Below are 26,840 nucleotides of genomic sequence, written 5' to 3'. Positions count from 1 at the left end.
TGAAGTCCTTTTCTGGACACATACAGATTTTTTTTTCTCCCTGTTCAATCAGCAGCAAATCAGCACTTTGATGTTCATATTTGCTGAATTGAAAGATGAGGGCTCTAGATTCCTGGTATCACTACTGTCTTAGAGCAGCAAGAGGAATAGCTTTGTGTCAGGCTAATGCTGCGCCTTGACCATGTGATGTATGTTCCCGTTATACGTGTGCTTCATGCGTAAACAGTAATTCCTTAGTTGTGGATAGTTGGGAGCTGTGCAGACGCCCAAGAGCTCAGATCTGCTAATGTTAACACACACTTCCCCGCCCCCTTCCTGGCATAACTTGTGATCGCAGAGCCATGAAAGTATGTGAGTCCCTCCCCCAGCACAGACCGATCCCACCCGGCATATGATCTGGGCCCCATGTCAGCCGGAGCAGGCAGCACCGACCCGCCACAGCGCCGCGCGCAGCTGGAGCAATGACCTTAACGAAAGAGAGCTTCCACAGGGTTCCTCCACCCGCTTCTGAAGTGGCCAAGGCTGATATGGACTGCACTGGAGAGAAGGAGGAGGCTCTGGGGCAGTCAGTGCTGAGGACTGGAGCAGTGGCGCCCGGGAAGCAAGCGGTGGGAAGGCTGGTCATGCACAGCATGGCGATGTTTGGCCGGGAGTTCTGCTATGCCGTGGAGGCCGCCTTTGTCACGCCGGTGCTGCTCAGTGTAGGGCTGCCCAAGAACCTCTACAGCCTGGTGTGGCTCATCAGCCCTATCCTGGGCTTCGTGCTGCAGCCTGTGGTAGGTTCAGCCAGTGATCACTGCACCTGTAGCTGGGGCAGGAGACGACCTTACATTCTGGGTCTAGGCATCACAATGCTGTTAGGCATGGCTTTGTACCTCAATGGGGACGTGATGATCTCAGGTGAGTGAGGGGCATGGACTGACAGACAAAACTCAGCCTTTTGAATCACAAGAAAGAGAGGGGTTCCTCTTTTCCTTCTTAGAATGGACTGTTAAAATTGAGTATCATGTGACTCAGCTGCATTGAAGGAGCTGGGGAGCACTGAAATCTTCATATATGTTCAATCCTAATGCTGCATGTTATGTACCATATCCATAGTGTTCTGTAATTTGTATGTGTGATTACAACCTTCCGTTGCCTGATAAGCTTGTACAAGTAAAGAGTTGCTTAGCCCCATAGAAGCTTTTATGAACTAAGATCTACCTTATTAGCTTAAATGATAATATTGTTTTTGTGATGTAATACACATCCAAACTGTTCATCCCTATTTTAAGTGGATTAGCATTCAAAAATACATATCTTTAGTTATTGCAGCACTGGAGACTTTGTCATGCTGGTGAACAACAGAAGTCTTTAACTCCTTGAAAACCCTGTTGCACCTGGAATATGCAAAATTAAATAGGAATGACATGCCCGGATACTGTTATATTTCAGCTTGGGATGTAACTTCTTAAAGTCTTGATGAAAAGGTGTTGCTGATATATGACTTGGCAGAGGGGGGAGGTGTGTGTTTTTAGGGATTGATTTATTCTCTCTTTCTGGATATCATTGATGTTGAATATCGTTGATTTCGTTTACCCAGAAAGAGATGTTGCAGTCAACTCTTGAGTATCTAAAACAATGGAAGGGTGGGACAAATAGAAAAAACCAAAAAGTACGACAAAGTGCATATGTTGGTCTACCAGAGCACGCCATGGAGGTGTAAAGGAGTAGATTAAGGATAGTGATTCTCTTGGTTGTGGAGCTTGGAGCACCCTGAGCATGTGCTGACTCAAGGCAGTAAGTCAACCTAGCACATCTCAGGGCTACACAGACTCAGTTCTCCTGCTTCTCTGATCTGATTCTGGTGTCACTGTTCTCTCTTGCATAACCAGTCATTGTTTAGATTTGGAGGTATCAGGGAAGGTAAAATGTGGTTTTGCAGAACATGGCACTGTTGCTGTCAGAATGAGGGTGTTTCTCTTTTTGTAGCTTTCATCGATGAGAATGAAAAGCGGCGGACGTGGGCAATAGTCATTACCATGCTGGGAGTAGTGCTTTTTGATTTTGCAGCTGATTTTATTGATGGCCCCATCAAAGCGTATTTATTTGATGTCTGCTGTCATCAGGATAAAGAGAAGGGTCTGCATTACCACGCCCTCTTTACAGGTACTCAGATCCCTTCTTTTCCTCCCTTCCTTTCAAAGGAGGGGAAGGTGATTGCATGGATTTTATCCTCACTGTGTTTCTACTCTTGAATGAACTGATCATCTGATCCTGCACTTCAGTCACGAGTCTTTTGTTGCTGGGTTTTCACTACTCCAGGGAACAGCAACTTGTGATTACTGCTGCAAGAATTCTGCTGCAGAAGGCTGCAAGCATAAACAATTACAGCAACATAGCCATGATTTAAGTGAGAGCAGTTAATTATTTTAAAAAATGAAGTACTGTTTATTCAGATTGCTTTGACTTTTTTTCAAGTTTTTGGTGAAGCAAAAATTAATGAATGTAACTTGTTTCCTTGCTATTGCACATAGAAAGAACATTTTTAACTAGGCATGTGACAGAAAGCAAGAGCTGCACAAACCAGACTAGTTGATTCCTCTTCTTCAGCAGTGCTCCAGTATGTGCTATATAAAAATGGAAGTTCTGCGTTATATTCAGAACTTCACAACCTCCACAAAATAGATCCAAGTGGTTCAGTCCAGGTTCTTACAACTAAAGTTAACAGTTTCATTAGTCTCTGTACATGTTTGGAATGCTGCTGATTTACAGGACATGGAACTGTTGAAGCAAGTCCAGAGGAGGTCCACAAAGTTAATAACAGGACTGAGGCACCTCCCATACAAAGATAGGCTGAGGAACTTGGGGCTGTTCAGTCTGGAGAAGAGAAGGTTGTGTGGAGACCTCCCAGCAAACTTCCAGTATCTCAAGGGCCCTACAGGGAAGCTGGAGAGGGACTCTTAATCAAATTGGGACAGGGAATAATTGGTACAAATTGAAAGAGGGGAAATTTAGGTTAGATATTAGGAAGAAATTTTTTACTGTGAGGGTAGTGAGGCACTGGAACAGGTTCCCATCACAGGGAAGCTGTGGATGCCCCAACCCTGGCAGTGTTCAAGGCCAGGTTGGATAAGGCCTTGAGCAACCTGGTCTAGTGGGAGATGTCCCTGCCCATGGCAGGGGCTTTGGGACTGGGTGAACTTTAAGGTCCATTCCAAGCCCTTAACATTCTGTGATTCTATGAAATCATCTGCAGTACATGAGCTCTGTGTTGAGACAATGCACAGGGAAGACACGTAAGGCTGTGTACATGCAAAGTGCATTGGGAGGAGCTGAGTGACTGTGAAAGGACTAGACAAAAAGTAGACTACCTGAGAAGTCATGCAATCTGTGTTAAAGCAGATGTTTGTGTCTGCAGAGCCACACCAGAAGCAGAGCCGTGTAAATTCAGTAGCAGTTACTCTGCTCAAGGAGGGAGCTATAGTAGCTATTGACAGTGGGCTGATTTTGGACATATGTAATACCTGTGTCCAGGAACACAAATTTTAAGGGAACCTTAAAGCCACGTGGAAGTGAAATCAGTATTATCCATTACAAACTGACAGATAAAATTTTGAAGAATCACTTGTTTGAACAGAGAGAGAAATGAGTCTCTATGTATATTCTTGCCTTCAGCAGAAATCTGGTTGCAATTTTTCCTTGGCTCCACATTTGGAGGCTCCAAATTTGGATCTGATTCATTTGTGTACTAAGCTGTGAAAAGGGATGGGGGATAAATAATATCAGATAAAACTAGGGCAGATTGCATGGCTAGATCCAACACCTGTGCCCTCTGTAGCAAATTCATTTGTATCTTAACCCTTCCTAAATGGGAATTCCCTAGTCTGTTCTTGAAATCTCCCTTGAGAGGGGTTCTACAGCCCTCCCTAAGCAATCTGTTCCAACACTTCACCGGCCTCAGTATTAGACAGTTTTCCCTAAAATCTAATCTTGACATCCATTCGGTACAGTCTATGTTTATCATTCCTTTGTTTATCCCAATTAGACATAGACAGCAATCTTCCCATTTCTTTTCTAGTTTCTGTCTGAGATATTACTTTGTTTCTCCACTTTGGTTCCTTCCCTTTATACTAAATATCTTTTAAGATTTCACTCTCCAGTTTGTCTTCAGTTTAAGGTTTGAACATGAAACTTCATAGCTTTGTAGTTATGAAACTTATGGCCACTGAGACAAGTGGAAGGAAGAATTCACATATCCAACATGCAACATTCAGGCTGCATTCCAATATCATGATTCTTTTTGTCAAACACTATGCAAAGACAACTTTAAATGTCAAACATTCTCTCTGCAAACATAGACTGCAAACATGTAGTGAAATTTTCTTCAAAAAAGCTATTAACAACTTAATTGTTTTTCATTAAACAAGCAAGGATACAGTCCCCTGAGAAATGCTATAGGACACAATGAAGAAGGGCCATAATCAGACTCAGGAGGGGGGGAAAAAAATACAGAAAGCCCAGAATGAAATCAAAATCCCATGTTTTGTAGGTGCTGTTACTTTGTGTTAGAGTTGTTTTGCTGTACACTGTCATCAGGTCTCCTAGGCAGAAGAGTAGAAATGCTTGCAAGTCCTTCAAAAGCCTGTGGGACTACCACACATCCTGAAGAGCCAGCTGGTTAACAAGGTGTCAGGACTCTACGAAGCTGCTGCCCCTGCCAGAGCACTGTACTGAATGTAACAGCGTGCGCTTTCTTGCGCATCTCTGTGTGCAGTCATAGCAAAAAGAAGAAATTTAAAAAAAAATAAATTAACTGAACACTGGGTTTATTAACTTCAAGGCACAAGGTAGCACTCTCATTTTACCTTTTGGTCTACCTCTTCTGAGAAAATTAGTAAATGGAAGTAAACATTTGATCCTTTTTGTTTTCTATTCCAAGTGGTGAGGGACTTGGATTAGTACAATTCCAAACCAATGCTTTTGAGTTTATTTTGTTTTTTAAAAAATTTTACATGGAGGTGGTATTTCTGTTTAGATGAAGCAATACAAAATGCATTTTACAAAGTCAAAACTATAGATAGTCTTGATATAATTTAAAAAATATTTGTTTGTTCTGTGAAATTTAAAAAACCACAAACCATAAATTTCAGTATAATTCTGTTTTGCTTTACTTGTATTACTCTACCGTTTCAAAGAAAATAGAGCTTCAAAGAGGCAAGAAAAGAGATGGGGGCCCATGTTGCTGTATGTTCAGGCATTTTTGGGAGAGCTCAGTCTACCAGATCTGAGGAGATTTTTTAAGAGATGTTTTAGTAACTGCTCATGTGTGTGATTAGCTTGCTATTCCTACTTCATGTGATTAATATCTGAAGAGTGATTATTCTGTCATTTCTAGAGAAGATCACATGTTGGGGGTGTTGGGTACTCTGTTTATTTTATCAATGCCAGTAGATTTTTATTTTTTTCCCCACCATTATAGGTTTGGGAGGAGCCCTGGGTTACCTGACAGGTGCTATGGATTGGGGTCAGACTGTACTAGGATATTCCTTGGCATCGGAATTCCAAGTGATTTTCCTCTTCGCAGCCTTGGTTTTCATAATCTGCCTTACCGTGCATCTGTGCAGTATTCCTGAAGTCCCACTCAGATACAAAAATGAAGAGGCAAAGTTCTTGTTGGAAGTGACTGAACCCCATAAATATAACTCCACAGAGGAGGAAATCAAGAATGGTTACTTAAAATCAACATGCACTGAAATAAAGACTGCAGCTAAACCAGGGAAATGCACAGTTGTGTCACAGGTAAGTGCAGAGGTGATTTTGTGGCACGTATCATTGCATCCTTAGAGACCCTTTAATTAGCTAATGCTGACTGTTTGTAATGGAGCCCTTTTACATGCACAGAAAAAGAATCTTTCACCAGGATACAGAGTGAGAAAGCCTGCTTTCTTTTTTTTTTTTTTTATTTAGAAAGAATTGCCAGCAAGAGGAATGAGACAGGCTAGTTCTGATGCTTTGGTCAATTGGAAGGGACAAGGGAGAACCAGGTTCAGTTTTTTGCTCTGTGTCAGTCTCTAGATATGCTCCCCATGTGAATTTTGATAAGAGGATCTACTCTGTCTTTTAGTCCTGATGTAATTAATATCAAATTTTGAACAAGGACTATAGATCACTGATCTTTGATATAGGTCTGTAATTCCCACTGAAGTCCAAACACTTTCATATTTAGTACATATAAAGTGTGTGTTCCCTGGTCTAGTAAACATTTGGGTTTGCTGCTGGACAACATTTCATTGAGGATTTATTAAGAGTACAAGTGTGTTTAAAATTTCTACTTCTACGGCAATGCTACCTTGCTACCAGAGTTTTAGTTTTACTTTGAAGTGATGTTGTAGCTGTGTCTTTGGCAGAACTTTAAGGTAGAAGAGAATTGTGAGTACTTTCAAATCTTTGCTGTTATTTTGTTTCTGCTGCATTTTTATGAGAGGCTGATTCAATCTAAGGAACTAGGAGAAGGTGAATCTAACAGAAAAATACCTGGGAAGCACATTTCTAGAATGGTCTTGGGAACAGTTTTTAATATTTTGTCGATGGATTTTAGTGTTAGGAATTCTTATGGTTCTCTCATGGTACCCGTAGTAAGCCATGGATAACAAAAACAGTTGCTTGAATGGATGAAAGAGTTGCTTTTTGTTTTAGTTTCACCTTTGATCTCTTGGCATTATGTATATCCATCCCTGAAAGAAGTTTGTTAAATCAGGTTAAAAGTACTGAGCATGTGCAGATGGTTATAAATTAGAAACCTATACTCATGTTTGAGCTATAAATAAAAAGGATTTATTATCTTTTTGTAATTCTTTTTATAATAGCACTTGGTATTTCTAACCTGAAGAAAAATATTATTACACCAAATACAAGACAAAGGTATGTAAGGTGAATGTTGCCTGATGAGAATGCCAGGCAAACACAGAGAGAGGCAGACAGCAAGGTAACAGTTGTCCGGACAATATGACCAGCACACTGTGATGCTGTCTGAGCTTCCTCACTGTAGGCCAGCTTGAGCAGCCAGCATCCTGCACCAGCACTGTTCTCTCTGAGCATCCTCCAAATTGTTGGAGATGCTGAATGTCATTGATTGCTTGGACCATGTGGGCTCTGAAGAAGGGAAAGCAAATGAAGAAGAGAGAGCAATGCAGTGGAAGTACTGGGAGCAGACTGTGGATTGGGGTAGCCTCTGCCTTGGCAAGAACTAATTCCACAGAATCAATAACATCTGAGACCCGAGGGGAAGCTCTGGTGTCTGTGAGCAAGCTTGTGCCATTGCCCTCCTCTCTGATTAGGCTGGGTAGCCTGTTAGAGTCTGACAGACCTTTGATCTGTCTCATGTTTCTTTGATGTGCCTGAGTGTGTATAAATTCTAGACACTCACTGCCTTAATTGTCTGTCTCTTGTGGCACATGTTTTCTGATTCATTCATTACTGTAATTGCTTCCTTAAAGAAATGGTTTGGCTTCCTGTTTTTCTGACTCTTTTTTTCATTATTGCAGGCATCACGGCCCTCTATCTTCTAAATTAAGGACTGTGCTCTCACATGCTAATAGCTAACATGATTATTAATAAGATTTGACCTGTTGCAGTATGAACAGACATCCAAAGCTATTAGCCTTGTGTTCTTCTGCGTGGTGCCAAATTACTCAGGGTCCACTGGCATAATACTCAAGTCATATTGATTCTTCTGTATCCTTATAAATCATCTAGTGGCTTGAGTTGTAGTGAATTTACAGAGAAGATTATTTGGTATTGTGTATTTTTGCAGGATAAATCATTTAAACAGAGCCAAACTTCAGCACATTATTTAAATTATCATGTGATTTGTGTGTTGGTGTGTATTGAATGTCCACATTAAAGACTTTAGTTTCCATTTCCAGTCTCTAAAACATCTAAATAGAAAGAAAGCATTTCTATCTAGCTGTCAAATTATTGTTTGTAATCACAGCAGTCTCCTTTGTAGTTCCATGACCTTGCTTTAACACTTTGATTGGAAAGGCAGTTTTAAAGAACTGTGAGAAAGAGTTAACAAACTCAATAAGCCAAATCAAAAGATAGTAAGTATCCTTGAAATAACAGTAATGAGTCAATGTGGAATTTTTAGTTTGTTTTTTTAGAATTGTAGAAGAATATAAAGCTTACCCTGTTTAAAAGAGACAGTGATGCCAAGAGAAATTCCAAGGGATTTGGACAATATGTAGTTCAAGGTGAAAGTCAGCAACTTGAATTTTGGCATTCCTATGAGGATTAAAAACCTCCCTCTGAAGCAAAGTATTTTACAACTTTAAATGTGGTGATTATTCATAGAGTAGCTTGCAGTATAACCCAATTCAAATGAAAGAATTGTAAAAAGTAACTATGACATTGAAAGAAGAAAGGAAAAAATTACATCTTAGAGCAAAGTGAAGACAAAATTTAGTCCAGCAATTTACAGTAATTAACATAACTTTTACAGTTCTTCCACATTTTGTGACCATACAGTTTTGCTTACCATCTCTCCCCACACTGTTGTCTACAAAAAATGCAAGAGAAAATCAAAAGTGTTCCATCATGCACAGATAAAATAGTATTTTTTAAATTTAAAAGCAAAGAACCATTCAGGAGCTTTAATGTAGGAAGAATTACACATCAAAATACCTCCTCAAGCACACCTACAGTGCTAAAAAAATATTAAAATTGTATAAGTGATCTGATGAATCTGACTGGAAAAAAACTGAGAGAAAGTTTTGGGGCACAGTGCTGAGACAAAGAGGAGGGAGGTAATGTGAGGCTTTGGAGGTGGTGAGAAATGTGGGTTTTCCACATCAGTGACATTTGTTAACTAGCACCAATAATGTTTTGATTTTGAATTATTTCTCCAATGGTATGAGGTGTTCAGATGCTGGAACTCACATTCTGTGGGTGCCAGGATTTGGAGTGGTGCTGCATCTCCTGTGGTGAATCATAGCTTACCCTGCTTCATACAAGGGGGGACAGTACATAGTGGAAGTCTTGTGATATGCCCCAAGAGGTAGAAGTTTCCCCAGAAAAAGAATATTTCTAGGGAATTTAGCACATAAAATGTAATGGGAATGAGGTCTCAGAAATGTTTAGAAATCCACAACTGATACCAAAATGTATTTTAAATGTCTTTTTTTTCTGTGGCAGCTTTAAATTTTCATTGTAAAGCTTATTGTCTCCATAAAGAAATAATTTTTGTTTCTCGTTGGTTTTACTGTTGTGTTTGGTTGGTTTGGGGTTTTGGTTTGTTGTTTTTGTTTTTGTTGTTGTTGTTGGGTTTTGGGTTTTTTTTTAAACTCCCTGAATCTGTTTTGGCAGAAAATTTTACACATAAATAATAATCCTACTGATTATACCAGCAAGAAATGTTACTTCCTTGTTGGTATACCCCAGCTCTCCTAGAGTTTCTGTGAATTTTATGTATTGAAGGACATTCAGTATACAAGCAACTCTTTCCTAGCAAAAAATAAAAAACTTTGGAAGCCTAGCACTGAAAAGATACTAAGACCTTCTTCACTTGCTATCAGCTGTTTATTAGCCTTTGGAGTAATAATACAGTAATTATTCTTAAATATTTGCTTTTAGGATCAAAGGCAGATGACCCTTAAATCACTCTTGAAGACACTTTTAAGCATGCCATCCCACTATCGCTGTCTGTGTGTGAGCCACCTCTTTGGATGGATGGCTTTCCTGTCCAACATGCTCTTCTTCACGGATTTCATGGGACAGGTAAAAGTGTAAAATCCTCTCACTTCTCCTTCCTAATAGCATCTCCTCTTCCATCAAAAAGAAACTAAATGATGTTATGATCCTGCAGAAATGAGATTGGTGTCAGATTCATTTGTATCTGGATGGCTCAACAAGGGTTTTGTAAAACAGCAAATTGAGGTCAGGCCCTTGTTCTGAGCCAGTCTGTTGAATTGTCAGGAAAAACCTTTCATCATTTGTAAGGCTGTTTGTGTCTATTTAACTGTTCCAAATGAAGCTCTCAGAGCTTGTCCAAACACGCATTTTCAGCATTGGCTTCAGAGCTTCTCTGAGATGGGCAGGCTTCCTAACTGGAGCAATGCTTGGATGCAGCTGGCCTTATCCTAGTGCGTGGGCACTGTCCACACAAAGCCATTCGCCTGCACTGCAGCCTCCTTGGCCTCAGGCTGTGCAGCTCTTTGCACACACTGAGATACATGGTAGCAGAAAGCTCTTGTCTTCTTCAGCTGGTCTATCCCTCCATACCTCTGTAAATCCTTCCCTGAGGCCCTGAGGCCCTTTGGCCTGCCAGCAACTATTTGCCTTCATAACACCCAGTGCTCCCTTTTCCATGCCATTCCCAGGCAGAAGGACTGTATGCCCTTGACAGCGATTCTTGCCTGCATGAACCTGTCTGCCTCCTTTCTTCCAGAGTACTAATATGCCCCCAGCACAAATCGGCTCACTGCCACTTCCTTTTTTTCTGTGGTTTCCATGCAGTATTCCCATTTCCTTGCCATTTTTCTCTTCATAGGCAAGGCAAGAGGAAGGGGTTTTTTTCCCTGTAGTATATATGAACGACTGAAAGAAAAAAGTTTTTGTTGTCTAGATATGGAACTGAGTAAGACAGTTACTGTGTGGAAAAATTAGTGTGTTGAGGTAAGCCTGAAAGAGAAAACAAAAAAATTATTTGTAGATAAAATTAGGGAAAGAAAGGCTAAGACAAGAAGGCAGACATGAAGAGAGAAGGAGAGTGGGGAGTGAGACATCCAAAGGAAAAAAGCAAATTAATCAATGTAGAATGCACAGTTCAGGAAAAGGCAGAGGGTAATAAATGAGGAGGAGCCTGGGATGTGATAATCAGGGAGAAGTGAGTGTGAAACCTGCAGAATTATAGAGGGGTGGTTAGGACACTGCTTAACAGATTCTCCAGGTGCTCCCTACCAGGGATGAGGCCCTGTGTTGTGTACTTGTTCCTGTAAGAGAGAAGCATTCTCTACCTGCAGTCATCCTTACCTTCTGTGATCCTTGTGGTCTCTTTCAGGTTGTATACCAGGGTAATCCTTATGCACCTCACAACTCCACACTTTACCTTACCTACAAAGCAGGAGTAGAGATGGGATGCTGGGGACTGTGCATCAATGCAATTTCTTCGTCAGTCTATTCTTGTAAGTGCCCACAAATGAACTCCAACACTGTGTTTTTGAAGCTGTTTACCACTGTTTAAAAAACATAAAATGGTGCCAAATCAACTGGGGTTTTTTTCCACATTAAAACTTTAAGAAATGTTACATTCTCAGCATTGTTAGAAACTCGTATCTTTACACGAACAGTTCCTGACCACATGATGAAGGGTCACTTTGGGAGTAAGACATTGTTCTGTACGTGAACTGACCATGAACATTGAAAATTGTCCTGGAGTTAAATGCCAGACTAAATTCTGAAGTGATCTTTCACCCAGCAATGCTGTAGCTGTAGGCTCTTGAATGCCCTCTCCCCACTTGCATTCCCTATGCAGAAATTCCTGCCAGAAGCTTGAGTCTTGCTCTCCAAAACTACACATAAACATGCTAGCACAGCTCCCCAGATAGGTTTCACTGTAATGCTTACCAGGGATTAAAAAAACTCTTTGTGATCTGAAAACTCAAGTGAGTAACATTTTAGGAGCTGAACTGAGCATCTAAATGAGTCTTAAGAGAAATCTTTTCACCTTTGGAACACAACAAAAGAGCCCTGTGGCCCAGATAAGGGACTGGACACCCAGAAACACAGCAGGAGACAATGACCCCAGACTTTTGTGAGCTTGGACTGTGAGTGTATAAGAGCCCAGGGTTTCCTTTGTTCAGGGTCCCTCCTTGAAGGCACCAGTTCAAGCTGTTATCCTGTTGTTGCACCATGATTAAATTATTTTAAGGATCCAGATGTCTGAGACTGCCGTGGGAAACCTGGGATGGAGCCTGAAAGGAAACCTGGACTGACTGTGCGAGTGTGGGCTGTGTAAGGAATCAATTGGGGACCTGTCCATTCACTGGAGCCCCCTGCTTTGAAGGGACCTCAGTCCCAGCTCAAGTGGTGCAGAGTGTGACTGCCAGAGTGGCTCCTAGATGGTCAGACAGGGAAGTTTCCTTAACGTTTCTAAGGTCAATGAGGGCAGTTCTTCCAGAATGGTGGTTAACTACTTGTTCTCTGGAGCTGGCTATGACAGAATATCCCCAGAGAGAGCAAGTATACTTTGTCAACATTATACCTACACTAATTTGAGGCTACTTCCAAAATCAGTAAGATTATCTCCTTCACTTCATTTTACAAAATAAAACCCCTTAATGAACTCTCTGATGAATTGTGGCCTGTTTTGTTTTAGTTTTATCAGTATTTTCACTTCCTTTTCACAGATGTGCAGAAAGTTCTTCTGCCATACATAGGATTAAAAGGACTTTATTTCATTGGATACCTCCTTTTTGGACTGGGTACTGGATTAATTGGCTTGTTTCCCAATGTCTATTCCACTCTGGCTCTGTGTTCACTCTTTGGAGTCATGTCCAGCACACTGTACACAGTGCCATTCCACCTCATTGCAGAGTACCACAGGGAAGAAGAGGTGAGTGCAATGTCTAAAGAAGTGTAACTTTATGTCTGTCTGTGTCTATTCAGTCTATTTTGGGGGTAAACTGGGTAGAAATAATGATAAACAGCTTTTAAGTTTAATTTCAAAACTATTAATGATGACACATATTATGAATTCTGACAGAGAGAGTTAATGTCCCAGCTTCAAACTCTCCAAACAGTCCTACAATGAGACATATAATTATTTGTCTCTGATGAACAAAACAAAGCAAATCACAGTATGTGTTCAGGCAGTAGGCAGATGACAGGGTTCCAGTTGCATTGCCTTCATGTGCTACCTTCCTTATATTGTTCCTTTCAGCTGCATTAGCAGAGGACTTGACTTACGAGTGTCTGAGGTTAATAGAAATCCTATAAAGACTGGCAGAAGTTTCAGTTAACTGCAGAGTGTTGTGGAAGCTCTTAGCTAATAACATATGAAATTCAAGTAGAAACATCTTTACATAGTTTAGTATTTAATTGTATACCACGTTCTCATTATCTTTCTAAATGTCTGTGGTTGGGGTTTTGTCCTCCACAGCATAAAATACTGTTTCCAAGGAAAATCTGGAAGAGCTTGCACATCTTGTGTGTTGTTATTGAGCACAGCAGGATCTTCATGTATTGTAATGTGTCGAACTCTTTCATGGTAAAGTTCTCTCAAGTCTTCGAGTTAGTAGACAGCTAGGAACAAGAAGGATCAAGGAGAGTTGGGAGGACTTGGGAAAAGTTCTCAGTATATCTTGGGACATCGGAAAAAATTAATAAAGGAAAATCTGAACCATTGAAAAACCACACAGAAACACAGTTGAGACCAGGAAAGGGCTAGATCAAGTTCTGGGGAACTTGTCCTACTGTTTGGCACACCCTCTGAATGATGAACACAATAAAACTCTTTAATTATTATATTCTATTGAATCCTAGGAGGATGATGTCTCAATGGGGTTAAATATTTCACATATCTAATTCCTAATTTTTTAGTTTATTTCTTTGTTCCTTACAACAGAGAATGATCATGATGTAGAGTTTATAAAGATATAAGAAAGGACAGGGAATGAACCCAGTTTAGGGCGAGATCGCAATTCTAACCTCAGGCCAGCCACCTCAGAGAGAGGGAATAAAGGTAAAATTTTAGTCTAGCTCTGATTCAGAGCAGTTCCAAGACAGAAGTGAAATAAAACATACTGATGCGTGCATGAACTTATATTTAATCGGCCAATGTATTCAGATGTTGCTTGTAAGGCAACCAATTGTTTCTTGTTTGGTGTATGGTACTTGCTATGATAGATGTTAAATGATGTATAATTCTATGTTAGATTTGATACCAATGGATAGAGGTTTAGCTCAAATCTTCATAATGTACAAGATGGTTAGGAAAAAGTAAAGAGGAAACATCAAACACAAAATTGCATATATTTACACATTCATGTCTTTGTGGTCAGAACCACTGGCACATACGAACCTTGGGAACAGTCTAGCAAAACAGATATAATTTATTAAAAAAAAGTGTCTGAAATTGGGATAGTATCATTCCAGAACAAAGAGAAGTTATTTTCCCTCACTATGCATTCTTCCAAAATCATATGCTGGGTTTAACAATGTTGCCATTTCAACTCCTGTTCTGTGCTGCTGTTCCCTAGGATCCAAATTCAATTTTTTCTACTGGATTAGGAAGAGACTGTTTGTTTCCAGTACTTGTGAGCCTTGAGTGGGAATAGCTCAAAGGCAAGATAATAGGTTTTGCAAAAACCAAAAAGCATCTTAATGACCATGAGCATTTATCTACCAAAAGACAGCAGTGCAGCTAGCCTACAGTGTGGAAACCTCTTGTTGTTACAACACAACCTCCTCTGTGCAACAGCTTATGCAAGAAGAAAAATAAATATGAAAATACCACATAATTTCAAAAAAACCCAGAATAATTCCTTCCTGGAGGGAATTGCAGAACAGCTGGAAGTTAGAAGGGACCACCAGAGATCATTTAGTCCAACCTGCTCAAGGAGGGCCACCTGGAGCAGGCTGCCCCAGGTTTGGTTTGAATAATTCCAAGGATGGAGACTCCACAACTCCTCTGGTCAACCTGTTCCAGTGATCCACCAGCCTCACAGGGTGCTAATATACAGGATACTTGTATATAATAAATGAAGGTTTTTGTTCTGCTATGTGCATCATAGCAGATACACAGGTAATTAGTAGGTAACAATGATCCTCAGTAGTGTACAAGTATCCTAGTCTGGACGTTTGTTTTCAGGTTGCTTTTTTCCCCAGCAAGAAAAGCATTACATTTAGATTTTGGTACTGAATTCCTTTACACACTTTAAATCATAACTTCAGAGCACATTGCTCCTGTATGTGTGTGAGGATTTTTCTGCAATTCTATAAAATCTTTGACAACATCCTTCTCTGTAGATTGGTAAGAGGTGGATTTGATGAGTGAACTGTTAGATGGATAAGAAAGTAGTTGGACAGTCACATCCAGAGGGTAGTGGTCAATGGCTCAGGGTCCCAATGGACGTCAGTGAGAAGAGGTGTCCATCAGGCGTCCTTTCTGGGACCAGTGTTATTTAATATCTTCATTAATTATATAGACAAAGGGATCAAGTGCCTCCTCAGCAGATTTGTAGATGACACCAAGCTGAGTGCTGCTGTTGGCACAACTGAAGGACAGGATGCGATCCAGAGGGGCCTGGACAAGCTCGAGATGTGGGCATATGGGAATCACACATGGTTTAACAAGACCAAGTGCAAGGTGCTGCACCTGGGTTGGGGCAGTCCCCAGTACCAAAACAGGCTGGGGATGAACAGATCAAGAGCAGCCCCACTGAGAAGGACTTGGGTGTGCTGGTGGGTGAGAGGCTGGACATGACCCAGCCATGTGCACTCAGCCCAGAAACCAATCCTGTCCTGGGCTGCATCCAAAGCAGGGTGGGCAGCAGGTGAGGGATGGGATTCTGCCCCTCAGCTTCTCTCTGGTGAAACCCACCTGGAGCACTGCATCCAGCTCTGGGTGGATGACTGTACAACAGGAGGGACATCAACCTGTTGGACTGAGTTCAGAGGAAGCCACCAAATTGATTAGGAGGGAGGAGTATCTCTTCTATGGGGACAAGCTGAGAGATTTGGGATTGTTCAGCCTGGAGAAGAGAAGGCTTTAATGTTACCTAATTGTGGCCTTCCAGTACCTGAAGGGGGCCTGCAAGAAAGATGGAGAGGGACCTTTTACAAGGGACGTAGTGACAGGATGAGGAGCAATGGCTTCAAACTGAAAGTAGGTTTAAATTAGATATTAGGAAAAAATCATTTACTGTTAGCACTGGAATAAGTTTCCACGAGAAGCTGTGGATGCCCCTTCCCTGGAGGTGTTGAAAGCCAGGTTGGATGGGCCTCTGAGCAATGTCCCTGCCCATGGCAGCAAGGTTGGAGCTAGATGTTCTTTATGGTGCCTTCCAACCCAAACCATCCTGTGATTCTATGATGATTCTTTGATAGTATGATATCCCTTTGAGGCTCTCCTTCAGCCATGAGTTAGAGCTAAATTATCCATGACAGTCCTGTACTGTTAAATGTAAGTTTGACAGAGCTCACATTGACCTGAATTTGAAAGAAATGCCTAATTTTTTTGGTCAAGTTTCAATTGCTTCCTTGAGAGAAGGGATAGAGGGAAAAACTGCAGATGAGAAAAACCAAACAATTCAGTGGAACCTTGGGCAACTCATTGTTACTTGTAAAATCTCTGTTTGTGTTCCATAACCTCTGTGATACAATAAGGGAAGCAGGGAGCTATCGACCTGCCCTGCTGTACCTCGGGGTTATACCAATGCACTGGCCAAGAGCTGCATGCTGTCAAAACCATCCCGTCTCACTGGGGTTTGTTTTGTGCTTATTTGCAGAGCCTGAAGCTGCAGGATGGGGAACAAGCAGGAGAGTACGGACGAGGGAAGGGCATTGACTGTGCTGCTCTCACTTGCATGGTCCAGCTTGCCCAGATCATCCTTGGTGTGGGCCTGGGGCTCTTGGTTAGTGTTGCTGGCAGCGCCGTCACTGTGATTTCGGCGTCCACGGTGGCTCTGGTCGGCTGCTGCTTCGTTGCTTTCTGTGTTCGTTATGTGGAGTAGGACTGTGAGAAGTGACTGGAAGAAACCTCCCCAGGGGAGTGTTTTCTTTCTGGGTCCGGAGCACTGGTGCTGTTGCTGTGCTGATACTGCTGGCACATCCTCCTCTCTTACCTCCTTGGATCGGTTGCAATTCCAGAGCTTTATGAAACGGAGACTTGATAAAACTGGTTGCCTAATGCCTCAGATGCGTACACACACCCAGTGTATTCACATGCTGTGACATGTGACAGCGTGTCTGCCTGTGGTATTTTGATGCCCTACATGAGGAGTCATTACGAAACTCCTCATTACCAATTTGTGGAAGTTAATAGATGAAGTATGTGATAAATTGAAGTAATGTAAAAGGACAGAGCTGGGAAGAAAGTTATTATTTATCTTGTTTTTCAGGTATTTTAAGTTTGGGGCTGTTCCCTCCTGTAGTCAAAACCTGCAAGAGGATCAAGCAGGTGTCAAAGGGCAAGCAGGGTGCAGCTGTGTTATGATTAGTAGTACTGCTAAAGGGGATCAGTTAATTATCAGCCATGGTTAAAAGTAGGTTTGAGTGTGAAAAATGTTTGGAATATCAAAAAGATTGAAGCCAATTGTTTAAAAACATAATTGTAAAGTAATTATTAAGTACTGGATCCTGATGCTTCTGTATAAATGACATGGAAGTACTAGCTAGGCTTATCAGGAAAGTCTGCCTAAGTCTGTTCTGCAAATCCATATGTAGGCACCTAAAAAATCTGTTTATGGGGAACAGCTGCCATCTCTTCCTTTTTTAAAAACTGGCCTCTAAATTTTGATACTGTAATTGAAAAAATAAACTTTTTAAAAACTGACCTCTCAATTTTGATACTGTAATTGAAAAATTAAACTTGGCCAAAGTAAGAATTTGATGAATGGTTGAAAGCCACTTAAATCTTGACATTGGATATAAGAAGTATTTACCTTAAAGTAGCATCTCTATTTTCTCTATTTTCTTCATGCATCTAGCTTTGAGTGAAATGGCATTTGCTCTTTACAGAATATTGTAAATAAATTCAGTTCTGCAAAGCACTATCAGGAATTACTGTACAGTAAACACGTAAGCCCAGTTGTTTGTATTTAATTGCTTATGAAGCTTCATTCTTATTTTTATAATATTTCCAGAGTTTTGGAAATCCTGTATTTGTGAAAGTTATATACTGTATTTATGCTGTGCTTCCTCTGTCCTGAAAACTGTCATATCCACTCACTATGTTATGTGTTAAGCCACATGAAGAGATCTGCTAATGCAATATTGTTAATGAACACTGAGAGACTACTGCCAAATATGGTGTTTATCATTGGTTTTGGTGTGGTTTTTTTTCTTTTTTTCTTTTTTTTTTTGATGTTGCACATGTATAATCAACACTGTTCAGTCAAATGCAGTGTTGAGCTGATCAAGTCTTAGAAGCTCTGCAAGATATGAACTTACAACACCACAAATAAATGGTTAGATTTGAGGATCAGGTCAGAGATGCATCAACTTCATAATTTTTCTATGTTTTCAAGAGTAGAGTGAGTAATTTATTCTCAGGAAAACCAGTCTTCCCCTAGTTAAATTCTTATTAATTATAACAAGCCTATGGAAGCCTCAGCTACGTTTTCTTGTTGATCACTGAAAGTGTTCCCTACAGTGTCCCCACTGTAGGCCCAAAGAGAGGGTCAGTGCATGGCAAATCTCACTACAGAATCTTCATCCTGCCTTATGAAGAAACTACGTTTTACAGTTTCTTTTGTTTTGTGGCTCTTCATGTCACACCCATGGAAGAAAAAAGACTGAGGAAGACTGAGTCCCTGAGCTGTGCTCTGTGGGTGCTGAGATGGCTGGAGCACAAGCGTCTCAATGAGGACAAACAGGATAAAGCCAGAAAATGAAGGATCGTTGTCTTCTCCATTTGCTTTATGCCATCATTAGCTCACTAACTTCCATTAACCCAGTATCTCCTGGGAGGAAAAATATTTATGAGAAAAATGAGGCTTCTATGGAGCCATAAAAATATAGGTGATCTGGTTTTATAGGGCAGCACCATGTAAAACTGTGCTCCAGGAGCTGAGGTCATAAAGCTCTGATTCTACTGTGAGGCTGGGAAAGAAATTTTGCAATGTTTACCTATGACTTTGTCAATATTTTCTTTGAGTTTTAATGACATCAGAACATTAACATTTAAAGGGTCAGTGTTATCTCTGCTCTGTTGCACAAAGAGAATGCTGGCATTGATTCAGGCCCACAAAGTGACTGCAGATCTCTAGCAATGTAAGAAAGGTTGTGAACCTGCAGAGAGAAGAGAGAGGTGCCCATAATGTATATCAATGCTTTTATTTATAAACGTATTTAGAGAAAACTGCTTCAGGAATTCATATTGTCATCTTTTTTATGATCTATCCTGTTAAAATCCACTGCATGCTGCAGAAGACAGAATAGATTAGAGTCAGTTTTTCTTTGGAAGTCTCTTCATAAAAATGTCCTATATTGCTTCTAAGACTTCAAAATAATATCTTTCCTTATGAATATTTGTCAAAAATAGCAAGCAGACAAAAATATGTACAATTTGGGAAATAGTGCTCAAACCAAAAAGAATTATGATGGTGCTCATTCTGAAGTTGAATTTCAAGTGTTAATGAAAACAATATAAAATTCTAGTAATTCATAAAAGGGGATATAATAAGTATTTCTTTTAGCAATAGAAATGTTACTAATATATGTTACTAATATAATACGTTACTAATAAATGAAAGGGATAAAATAACTATTTATTTCAGCAATAGAAATGCTAAAATGTTAAAGTATTAAAGGTATTGAAGAATTGTGCTGTGTGCTACTAATTGAAGAAGTTCTACCTTTTCTGTGCTTTTACATTAGTTCTGGACTTGAGCTATCAATACGATCATTTATTGTACTTAATATGAACTTTTGTTGCAATGATGTGAGTATAAAGTTGCAAGTACCCTGTGTCCGGTCTTCTCCATCTGGTTTTATTTCCATATACATAAAATCAAATCAATAAAGATTTTCTCTGTATCATGTTTATGCAAATGATACATTTAGATGAAACACACAGAATCACAGAATGGGTCAGGTTGGAAGGGACCACAGTGGGTCATCTGTCCCAACCTCCCTGCTCCATCAGGACCATCCTAGAGCACATGGCACAGGATTGCGTCCAGATTTTTGAATATTCTTTGAATATTTGTTTTGAATATCTCAGTGAAGAAGACTCCACAACCTCTCAGTCATCTCTTTGTGAGGCAGAACACGCCAGGTTCCCTCAGCTTTTCCTCATAAGAAAGATGCTCCTGTCCCTTAATTGTCCTTTATCCTTTTGATGAACCTGGTAAAAGATGAGATGTTTTGTGATAACCAACCACTTCTCCCTCCCACTTTGACTAAAGTAGTCATGGCTGAACAAAATGAAGCAGGAACGAAGCCTACCATCTTACCTCCATGGCATTTTCCTTTTTCTTTCTTCTATGAACATCTGCCTCTTATTCCCATTTAACAAGCAGTCATGTCATGCAAGCAAAGCCTCCAAGGAACTTTTGGTTCTCTTTAGAGGACTTGGAGTATAAGTAATGCGAAAATTTTTTGGATTTGTTTTGGTTTTGTTTGTTCTTCCCCCTCCCCACCATGTTCATTCTGTCTTTCACAGTGATGCCATTGAGTTTCTTTGACTTACTTGAAAACAAACAACTCAGGTGGCTTGTGGCAGATAATTTTTTCTTCCACATAAACTACACAAGTCAGGATGAATCATAAATGTCTTTGCTTTGGGAGAAATCACAGCTTTCACATTGGTGCCCATGAATCACTACTACTCCCTGCAGCATGTCAAAAGATAGGAAGAGTGGTGTAAGTGAATGTGGCAACAGTGACATTTGATATTTCTGAATTGTAGAGGGATTGCTTCATGAAGGAAGATGGTGGAAGCATCTGCTGTAAAACGTCTTTAAAGGATTTTGGGCATGATAAAGGTATAAAAAGTGTTCTATAAAACAAAATTTTCCCCTCTAAGTTTCCAGCATTCATTTCTCATTCTCTGGCTGCTCCTTCTTATTTAGTCAAGAGGCAAATGTTCAAGGCCACTTATTCAAGACCAAGCTGTGAAAAGTGATTTGCAATATTTATAGGCCCAGATGGGATGCATCCATGAGTGCTGAGAGAGCTGGCAGACATTCTAGCCAGGCTGCTCATGATCATCTTTGAAAGGTCATGGAGATCAGGATAGATGCCCAAGGACTGGGAGAAAGCAAATGTCACCCTGGTTTTCAAAAAGGGTAAGAAGGAGAACCCAGGGAACTACTGGCCAGTCAGCCTCACCTCAATTCCTGGACAGATGATGGAGCACCTCATCCTGGAGGTCATCTCTACCCACATGGAGGACAAGAAGGTGATCAGGAGCAGTCAGTATGGGTTCACTAAAGATAAATCATATTTGACCACCTGATTGCCTTCTAGGATGAAACAACTACCTGGACCGATGAAGGGAGAACAGTGGATATTGTTAACCTTGACTTGAGTAAGGCTTTGACACTGTTTCTCGCAACATTCTCATAGGCAAACTCAAGAAGTGTGGACAGGATGAGTGGACAATGAGGTGGACTGAACTGGCTGAGTGCCAGATCCCAGAGGATTTGTAAGGGCACAGGGTCTATTTGGAGGACTGTCACTAGTGGTGTCCCCCAGGGTTCTATACAGGACCCATTATTTTTTTAACTTATTCATCAATTACTTGGATGAAGGGGCAGATGCCCCCTCAGCAAGTTCAGTGATGACACAAAACTGGAGGAGGGTCAATATCCCAGAGGGCTGTGCAACCCTTTAGAAGGACCTTGACAAGCCAGAGAGATGGGCAGAGAAGAGCCATTGAAGTTGAACAAAGGCAAATGCAAGGTCCTGCACCTGGGGAGGAATAACTCCCTCACCAGTGCAAGCTGGAGCCTGACCTGCTGGAAAGCAGCTCTGCAGAGAAGGATCTGGGGGCCATGGTGGACCCTGAGCCAGCGGCATGCCACTGTGGCCAAGAGGGCCAATGGAATTGTGGGGTGCATTAGCAAGATCACTGCCAGCAGGCTGAGGGAGGTGATCCTTCCTCTCTACTCAGCCTGGTGACGCCACATCTGGAGCGCTGTGTCCAGTTCTGGGCTCCTCAGTACGAGAGAGACACAGAGTTCCTGGAGCAGGTCCAGTGGAGGGCTACAAAGTCAATCAAAGGACTGGAGCGTCTCTCTCATGAGGAAAGGCTGAGAGAGCTGGGCCTGTTCAGCCTTGAGAAGAGACAACTGAGAGGGGACCTCATCAGTGTCTATAACTACGTAAAGAGAGGGTGTCAAGAGGACAGAGCCAGGCTCTGTTCAGTGGTGCTGAGCAATAGGACAAGAGACTACGGGCAGAACCTGATGCACAGGAAGTTCCACTTGAATATGAGGCAGAACTTCTTTACTGTGCCAGTGACGGAGCACTGAAACAAGTTGCCCAGAGGGGCGGTGGAGTCTCCCTCAATGGAGATATTGAAGAACTGTCTGGACACAATCCTGTGCGTTGTGCTCTGAGATGACAGTGCTTGAGCAGGGAGGTTGGATCAGATGACCCACTGTGGTGCCTTCCAACCTGACCTGTTCTTTGTGTGAATTCTGTTGCCTTCTATTCAGTTTCATACATTGCTCTTTTAGACATGCAAGATGTGTTAAACAGTTGTATTTCCTAAATTTTCTTATTGGAAATGAAAATTTTACCTCACATGTATTAATATTTTACCTACGTATTAAAGATAGTGACTTCACATCATGCAGAGACTTCAAACTAGAGACTGCTGCCATATGTTGCTCCAGGTAAGGGCTTGCAGCCGTAGGAGGACAAAATTCAGTGCTTTCCACTCTGGGTTGCAAAGTAGACTGAGATAAGCCGATCCTGTCCGATGTTTTCGGGGAGAGATATCTGTGATGATTTCTGAAAATGGAATTATCCTGCTTTTTTGCAAGGATAATTCCCAAAGGCTGCGCCTGCTCCAAGGAGGAGCTGCCGCCGTGCTCCCTCCACCGAGGGGTCCTTGCGTGCCCCCTCGTGTTCAATGACATTATAGCACCTCTCCAGAGCGAGAGGTCCTGTCCCTACTTTTTCCACCTTACTCTGGAGTTTCCCCATAGTGGTGCACTGCTGCAGTTCAGTTCTAGTCTTTTTTGTGCGCAGATAACAAAGGAAAGCCGCTTGCTACCAGCTATAACCCAGCTGCCTAGTGCAGTGAAGGCACTGCCCTGCGGACACGTGGTGGTAGGAGCCCCTCCGCACCAAGGACATGCTTAGCATCAAACTTCTGGCAGAATCCGGCCTTTGAAGCCTTCAGTGCTAATGCCAAGGGTCAGTCCTGTAGTGCAGCCGTCCCCCACATTTTTGGCACATTTTTGTTGCACTGGTTTCCAGCAGGTGAGATGCATCAGGAGGCAGGGCCATTGGTCACAGCACACAGAAAGGCAGCGTCAGGGTCTTTGACACCTCTGTTTTCAGGGACCCTCTGCTTGTTAGGTGGTGAGGAGGAGACATGAAAACTTCAGAATTGTGGAGTTTAAGGCGTGACAAGAGGGTAAGGAAAAGTTGCTGGCAGAGATGCCTTTTGTTAAAGTCTGGGAGCACTAGCCTGGAATTACATGGCTGGTAGATCGCCATAGAAGTGCAGATGTATCTGAAATGATTTGGGATTTTTCTCAGATGTATATTTTTAAAATAAAATTAATGCTATCTTGCAATACAATTTCCAATTTACTCAGTTCACAGAGATTTTGAGGGCTGAAGTACTTGTTTCTTTAATGAGTGCTGAAATTCCAACAAAACAACCAATACCAGCAAGTAGACCTTTAAGAAATATATCCCAGATATTGACATAATATTGCAAAGCATGACAATAAAACATAAAATAAAGCTGTTAGAACTATGATTCTCTCTGAGAGAAAGATGGCACTTTATTAAAGGGTAGTGTTCTTTCCTGAACAAGAACTTTGCATTTTGGAATATTTTGCTTGAAATGAATTTATGTTGTGCACTCAAAATTCAAGGTTTCAGTCTACATCTCTGAAAATGTAACCCCAAATGTGGAACTTAAACTATATTCTTCTTTTCACCATTTATGATTGACTGTACGGGTTGAGCAGTTATTTAATACAGTGCTGTTGGATCTCTACTATCTTCAATTCAGGAGCTCATGGTTATTCTCTACCTCTATCTGCATCACTGGATTTGCCCATGAATAAGGAAATGGAATTCAGCAGGAAATCACTTGTGATGGGCAAGAGACCTGTATTTCTTCTGAGGCCTCTCCACAGTTTTGGCAGAAATAAAGAGCAATAAAAACATATTTGAAATCATTTAATAGATGGTTTGAAATACACAGTAGTAGGTGACTTGGGGCCATAAAATTTTTAGGGGTTTTTCAGAATAAACATCAAGCAATACAGACATGTGCTAATTCTACTCTTTTGGAACAGGCATAAAGAGCAATTTATTTGCCATCACAGAATCACACAAAAGCACAGAATAGTTGGGGTTGCCTCTGGAGACGACCCAGTCCAAGCCCCCTGCTCAGTGCAGAGTTGCTAAAGCAGGCCAGTCAGTGCCGAGTCAGATTCTGAGCAACTCCAAAGTTAGAGACTCCACAATCTCTCCAGGCAACCTGTTCCAGTGCTTGACCACACTTACCACTAGAAAGCTGAGGTTTTTTACTTACATTTAAATGATATTTATGGGATTTGTGCCTATTGCCTCTTGTCCATTCCCTGGACAACACTTAGAAAAGTCTGATTCCGGCTTCTTTAATCCTTACCCACATTAGGTATTGATATATACACATTGATAAAATTCCCAAGCCTTCTCAGGTCTAGACTGAATAATTCCAGCTCCATCAGCCTTCCTTCACATGGCAAATGCTCCAAGTCCTCCGTCATACTAAAACTTCTCTGGTAAGTATACCAGAACAGGGTAACTTGCCCAGAACTGGACACAGCATCTGAAATATGGCCTCACCAGCCTGAGCAGAGGGGAAGGATCCCCGCCCTTGATCTGCTGGCAGTGCTCTGCCTGATGGAGCCCAGAATGCTCTTGGCCTTTGCTGCAAGGGCATATTGCTGGCTCATGTTCCCCTTGCCCACCAGGAACCTCAGATCCTTCTCTGCTAAGCTGCTTTTCAATCAGACTCCAGCCTGTACTGGTACTTTGCACTTCCCTTTGTTGAACTCCCTGGGCTTCCTGTCAGCCCATTTCTCCAGCACACTGAGGACCCTCTGAATGGAGGCACAACCCTGTGGTGCACCAGCCAGTCCTCCCAGTGCAAACATGGTAAGGGTGCACTCTGTCTCATCATCCACATCTTTAATGAAGATGTTGAACAGGACCGGCCTCAATATTGATCTCCAGGGCACAGTGGCAGTCACTGCCCTCCAGCTGGACTTCGTGCTATTAATCACAACACTTTACACCTATCGGTTCAGTCAATTTCAATCCAACTCACTTTCCACTCACTGGTCCAGACTTGATCAGTTTGTCTATGAGGATGTCGTGAGAGAGATCATCAAAAGTCTTATTTATGTCAATATAAATCAGCTACTATCCCCTCAAACATCAAGCCAGTTGCTAATCTGAGGTTTACCAGCTTAGTCAGATGTGACTTCTCCACCATCTCAACTCTAGGATAATTGTTGGTGGCAATGAATTGATAACAAATTTATTATCTCAGTTTTACTATTTGGCCTGAAAATAAAATTGAAGGTATTTGATTTTCAGATGTCTTTTCTAAGATGATCAGACTTTTACACAAGTACAGAAACAAGTTGTTTTTCTATAAGATTCTGGTTTTATCCAGCGTGCAGTTAGATGTGACTGCTGAATGAAAGTGGAAATGTTCATTGAACAATGACTCTAGAAGAAAATGTTGAATACTTATTTTGATCGTCGTGCAATTGGCCATGCTAATTCAGCTGCTCTCTTCAAGAAAAAACACAGGTGGAGAAACAGTATTTCATTGTCCAAAGGAATGGATGAGTAAGGGAGAGAGCTGGTATCTGAGTAATCTACCTTTATTATTTCTCACAATGAATAGTAAGCAGTCCTTCCCAAGCAGGTAGACCAAGGTTTTCAAAAATCTGTAAACTCAAGAAACTGCTTCTGTCTCCAGCTGATTTTTTGGCCCAGTTTGCTCAGCCATTCTGTAAGTCTATATTTTACAGGTAAGATTTTGGGAAGGACTCTGAGGCTATGCACGAACATAGGCTGACAAGCCTGTTTATGTGTGTTAGCAGCCACATTTTAGCATAGGACTAAGTTTTAACTGAGATTCTTTTAACTGCTTAATCATGATAAAAAGGTATTTTCAATAACCTTCTTTGAATGGAAAAATAAGAAATTTCTTTTGAAGCAGCAGAGAAATAACCCTCACTAAAAAAAGGAGATCCAAGCTCTCAAGTCCTTGAGCTGCACCGCACCCATAGCTATGTCTGCTTAAGCTCAGGGATACAAATTAGATCAGAGCTACTCAATTGAATAATCAAGTTTTAGAGTAGACAGTTGTGAATAAGAATGAAGGAAACTGGATTTTTTTTTTTTTACTGCTAAAGTGAGCGCCAGAATAACTCACTGAGAAAGCGAAAGGACATTTCTACTGAGGAGGGAAACCTGGGAGTGCAGTGGAAGTTGTTATTACATTAAGAGCTTGGTTAGTTATTTAAGGGGCTGAGGCATTTAAAAAGTCCTTCAGCAATCAAAGTTTTTGCTTAATGAGAATATCCTGTCTTTAAAGTTTCTTTCAGTTTGTCACTAGATGTCAGCCTGCACCTTCGGGTCCCTATTGTTCTATAACGACATGCATCTCTCTACCAGTGCCCCACCAGCAGTCTGTATACGGGAGGAGACCAGTCATGAAAACCTCTTCAAGGACTCCCTAAGTATTGTTTTGTATCCTTCAGCCGTATTTATTTCAGTTCATGAAAAGGTGACTGTTACAAATGAAGACATGAACATGGAAACAGGTGCGTTTTTGAAACATGTTGTGCTGTTACTTAGGAAACCACTGGATATCCAGTAGGATTTGCTGTTCTTGAGCTGGGAAGACCCTCTGCTGAGACCACACACCTGATGCCTTGTGC

General features: G+C 41.3%; 1 protein-coding gene across 5 annotated transcripts; it reads left to right on the top strand.

Moving 5' to 3' along the window:
• Positions 1-412: 412 nt before the first annotated feature.
• SLC45A2 (solute carrier family 45 member 2) lies at positions 413-26,840 on the top strand. Of its 5 annotated transcripts, none has more exons than XM_027635347.1 (7): positions 413-900; positions 1,972-2,148; positions 5,462-5,781; positions 9,613-9,756; positions 11,039-11,162; positions 12,387-12,592; positions 26,495-26,840. In XM_027635347.1, exons 1-7 carry the CDS (start codon positions 462-464, stop codon positions 26,513-26,515), a joined length of 1,431 nt encoding a protein of 476 aa, XP_027491148.1. In that variant the 5' UTR covers positions 413-461; the 3' UTR covers positions 26,516-26,840. The 5 variants fall into 5 exon arrangements, with proteins under 5 accessions (XP_027491148.1, XP_027491146.1, XP_027491144.1 ...); XM_027635345.1 differs by lacking the exon at positions 26,495-26,840 and adding an exon at positions 16,488-17,536 and having other exon boundaries at positions 5,567-5,781; XM_027635343.1 differs by lacking the exon at positions 26,495-26,840 and adding an exon at positions 16,488-17,536.

The sequence above is a fragment of the Corapipo altera genome, unplaced genomic scaffold, assembly GCF_003945725.1.
Source record: "Corapipo altera isolate COAL_440 unplaced genomic scaffold, ASM394572v1 61411, whole genome shotgun sequence".
In the NCBI taxonomy this organism is placed as follows: domain Eukaryota; kingdom Metazoa; phylum Chordata; class Aves; order Passeriformes; family Pipridae; genus Corapipo; species Corapipo altera.
Note: the sequence above shows the minus strand (reverse complement) of the source record. Positions and strands in the feature narration are given on the sequence as shown.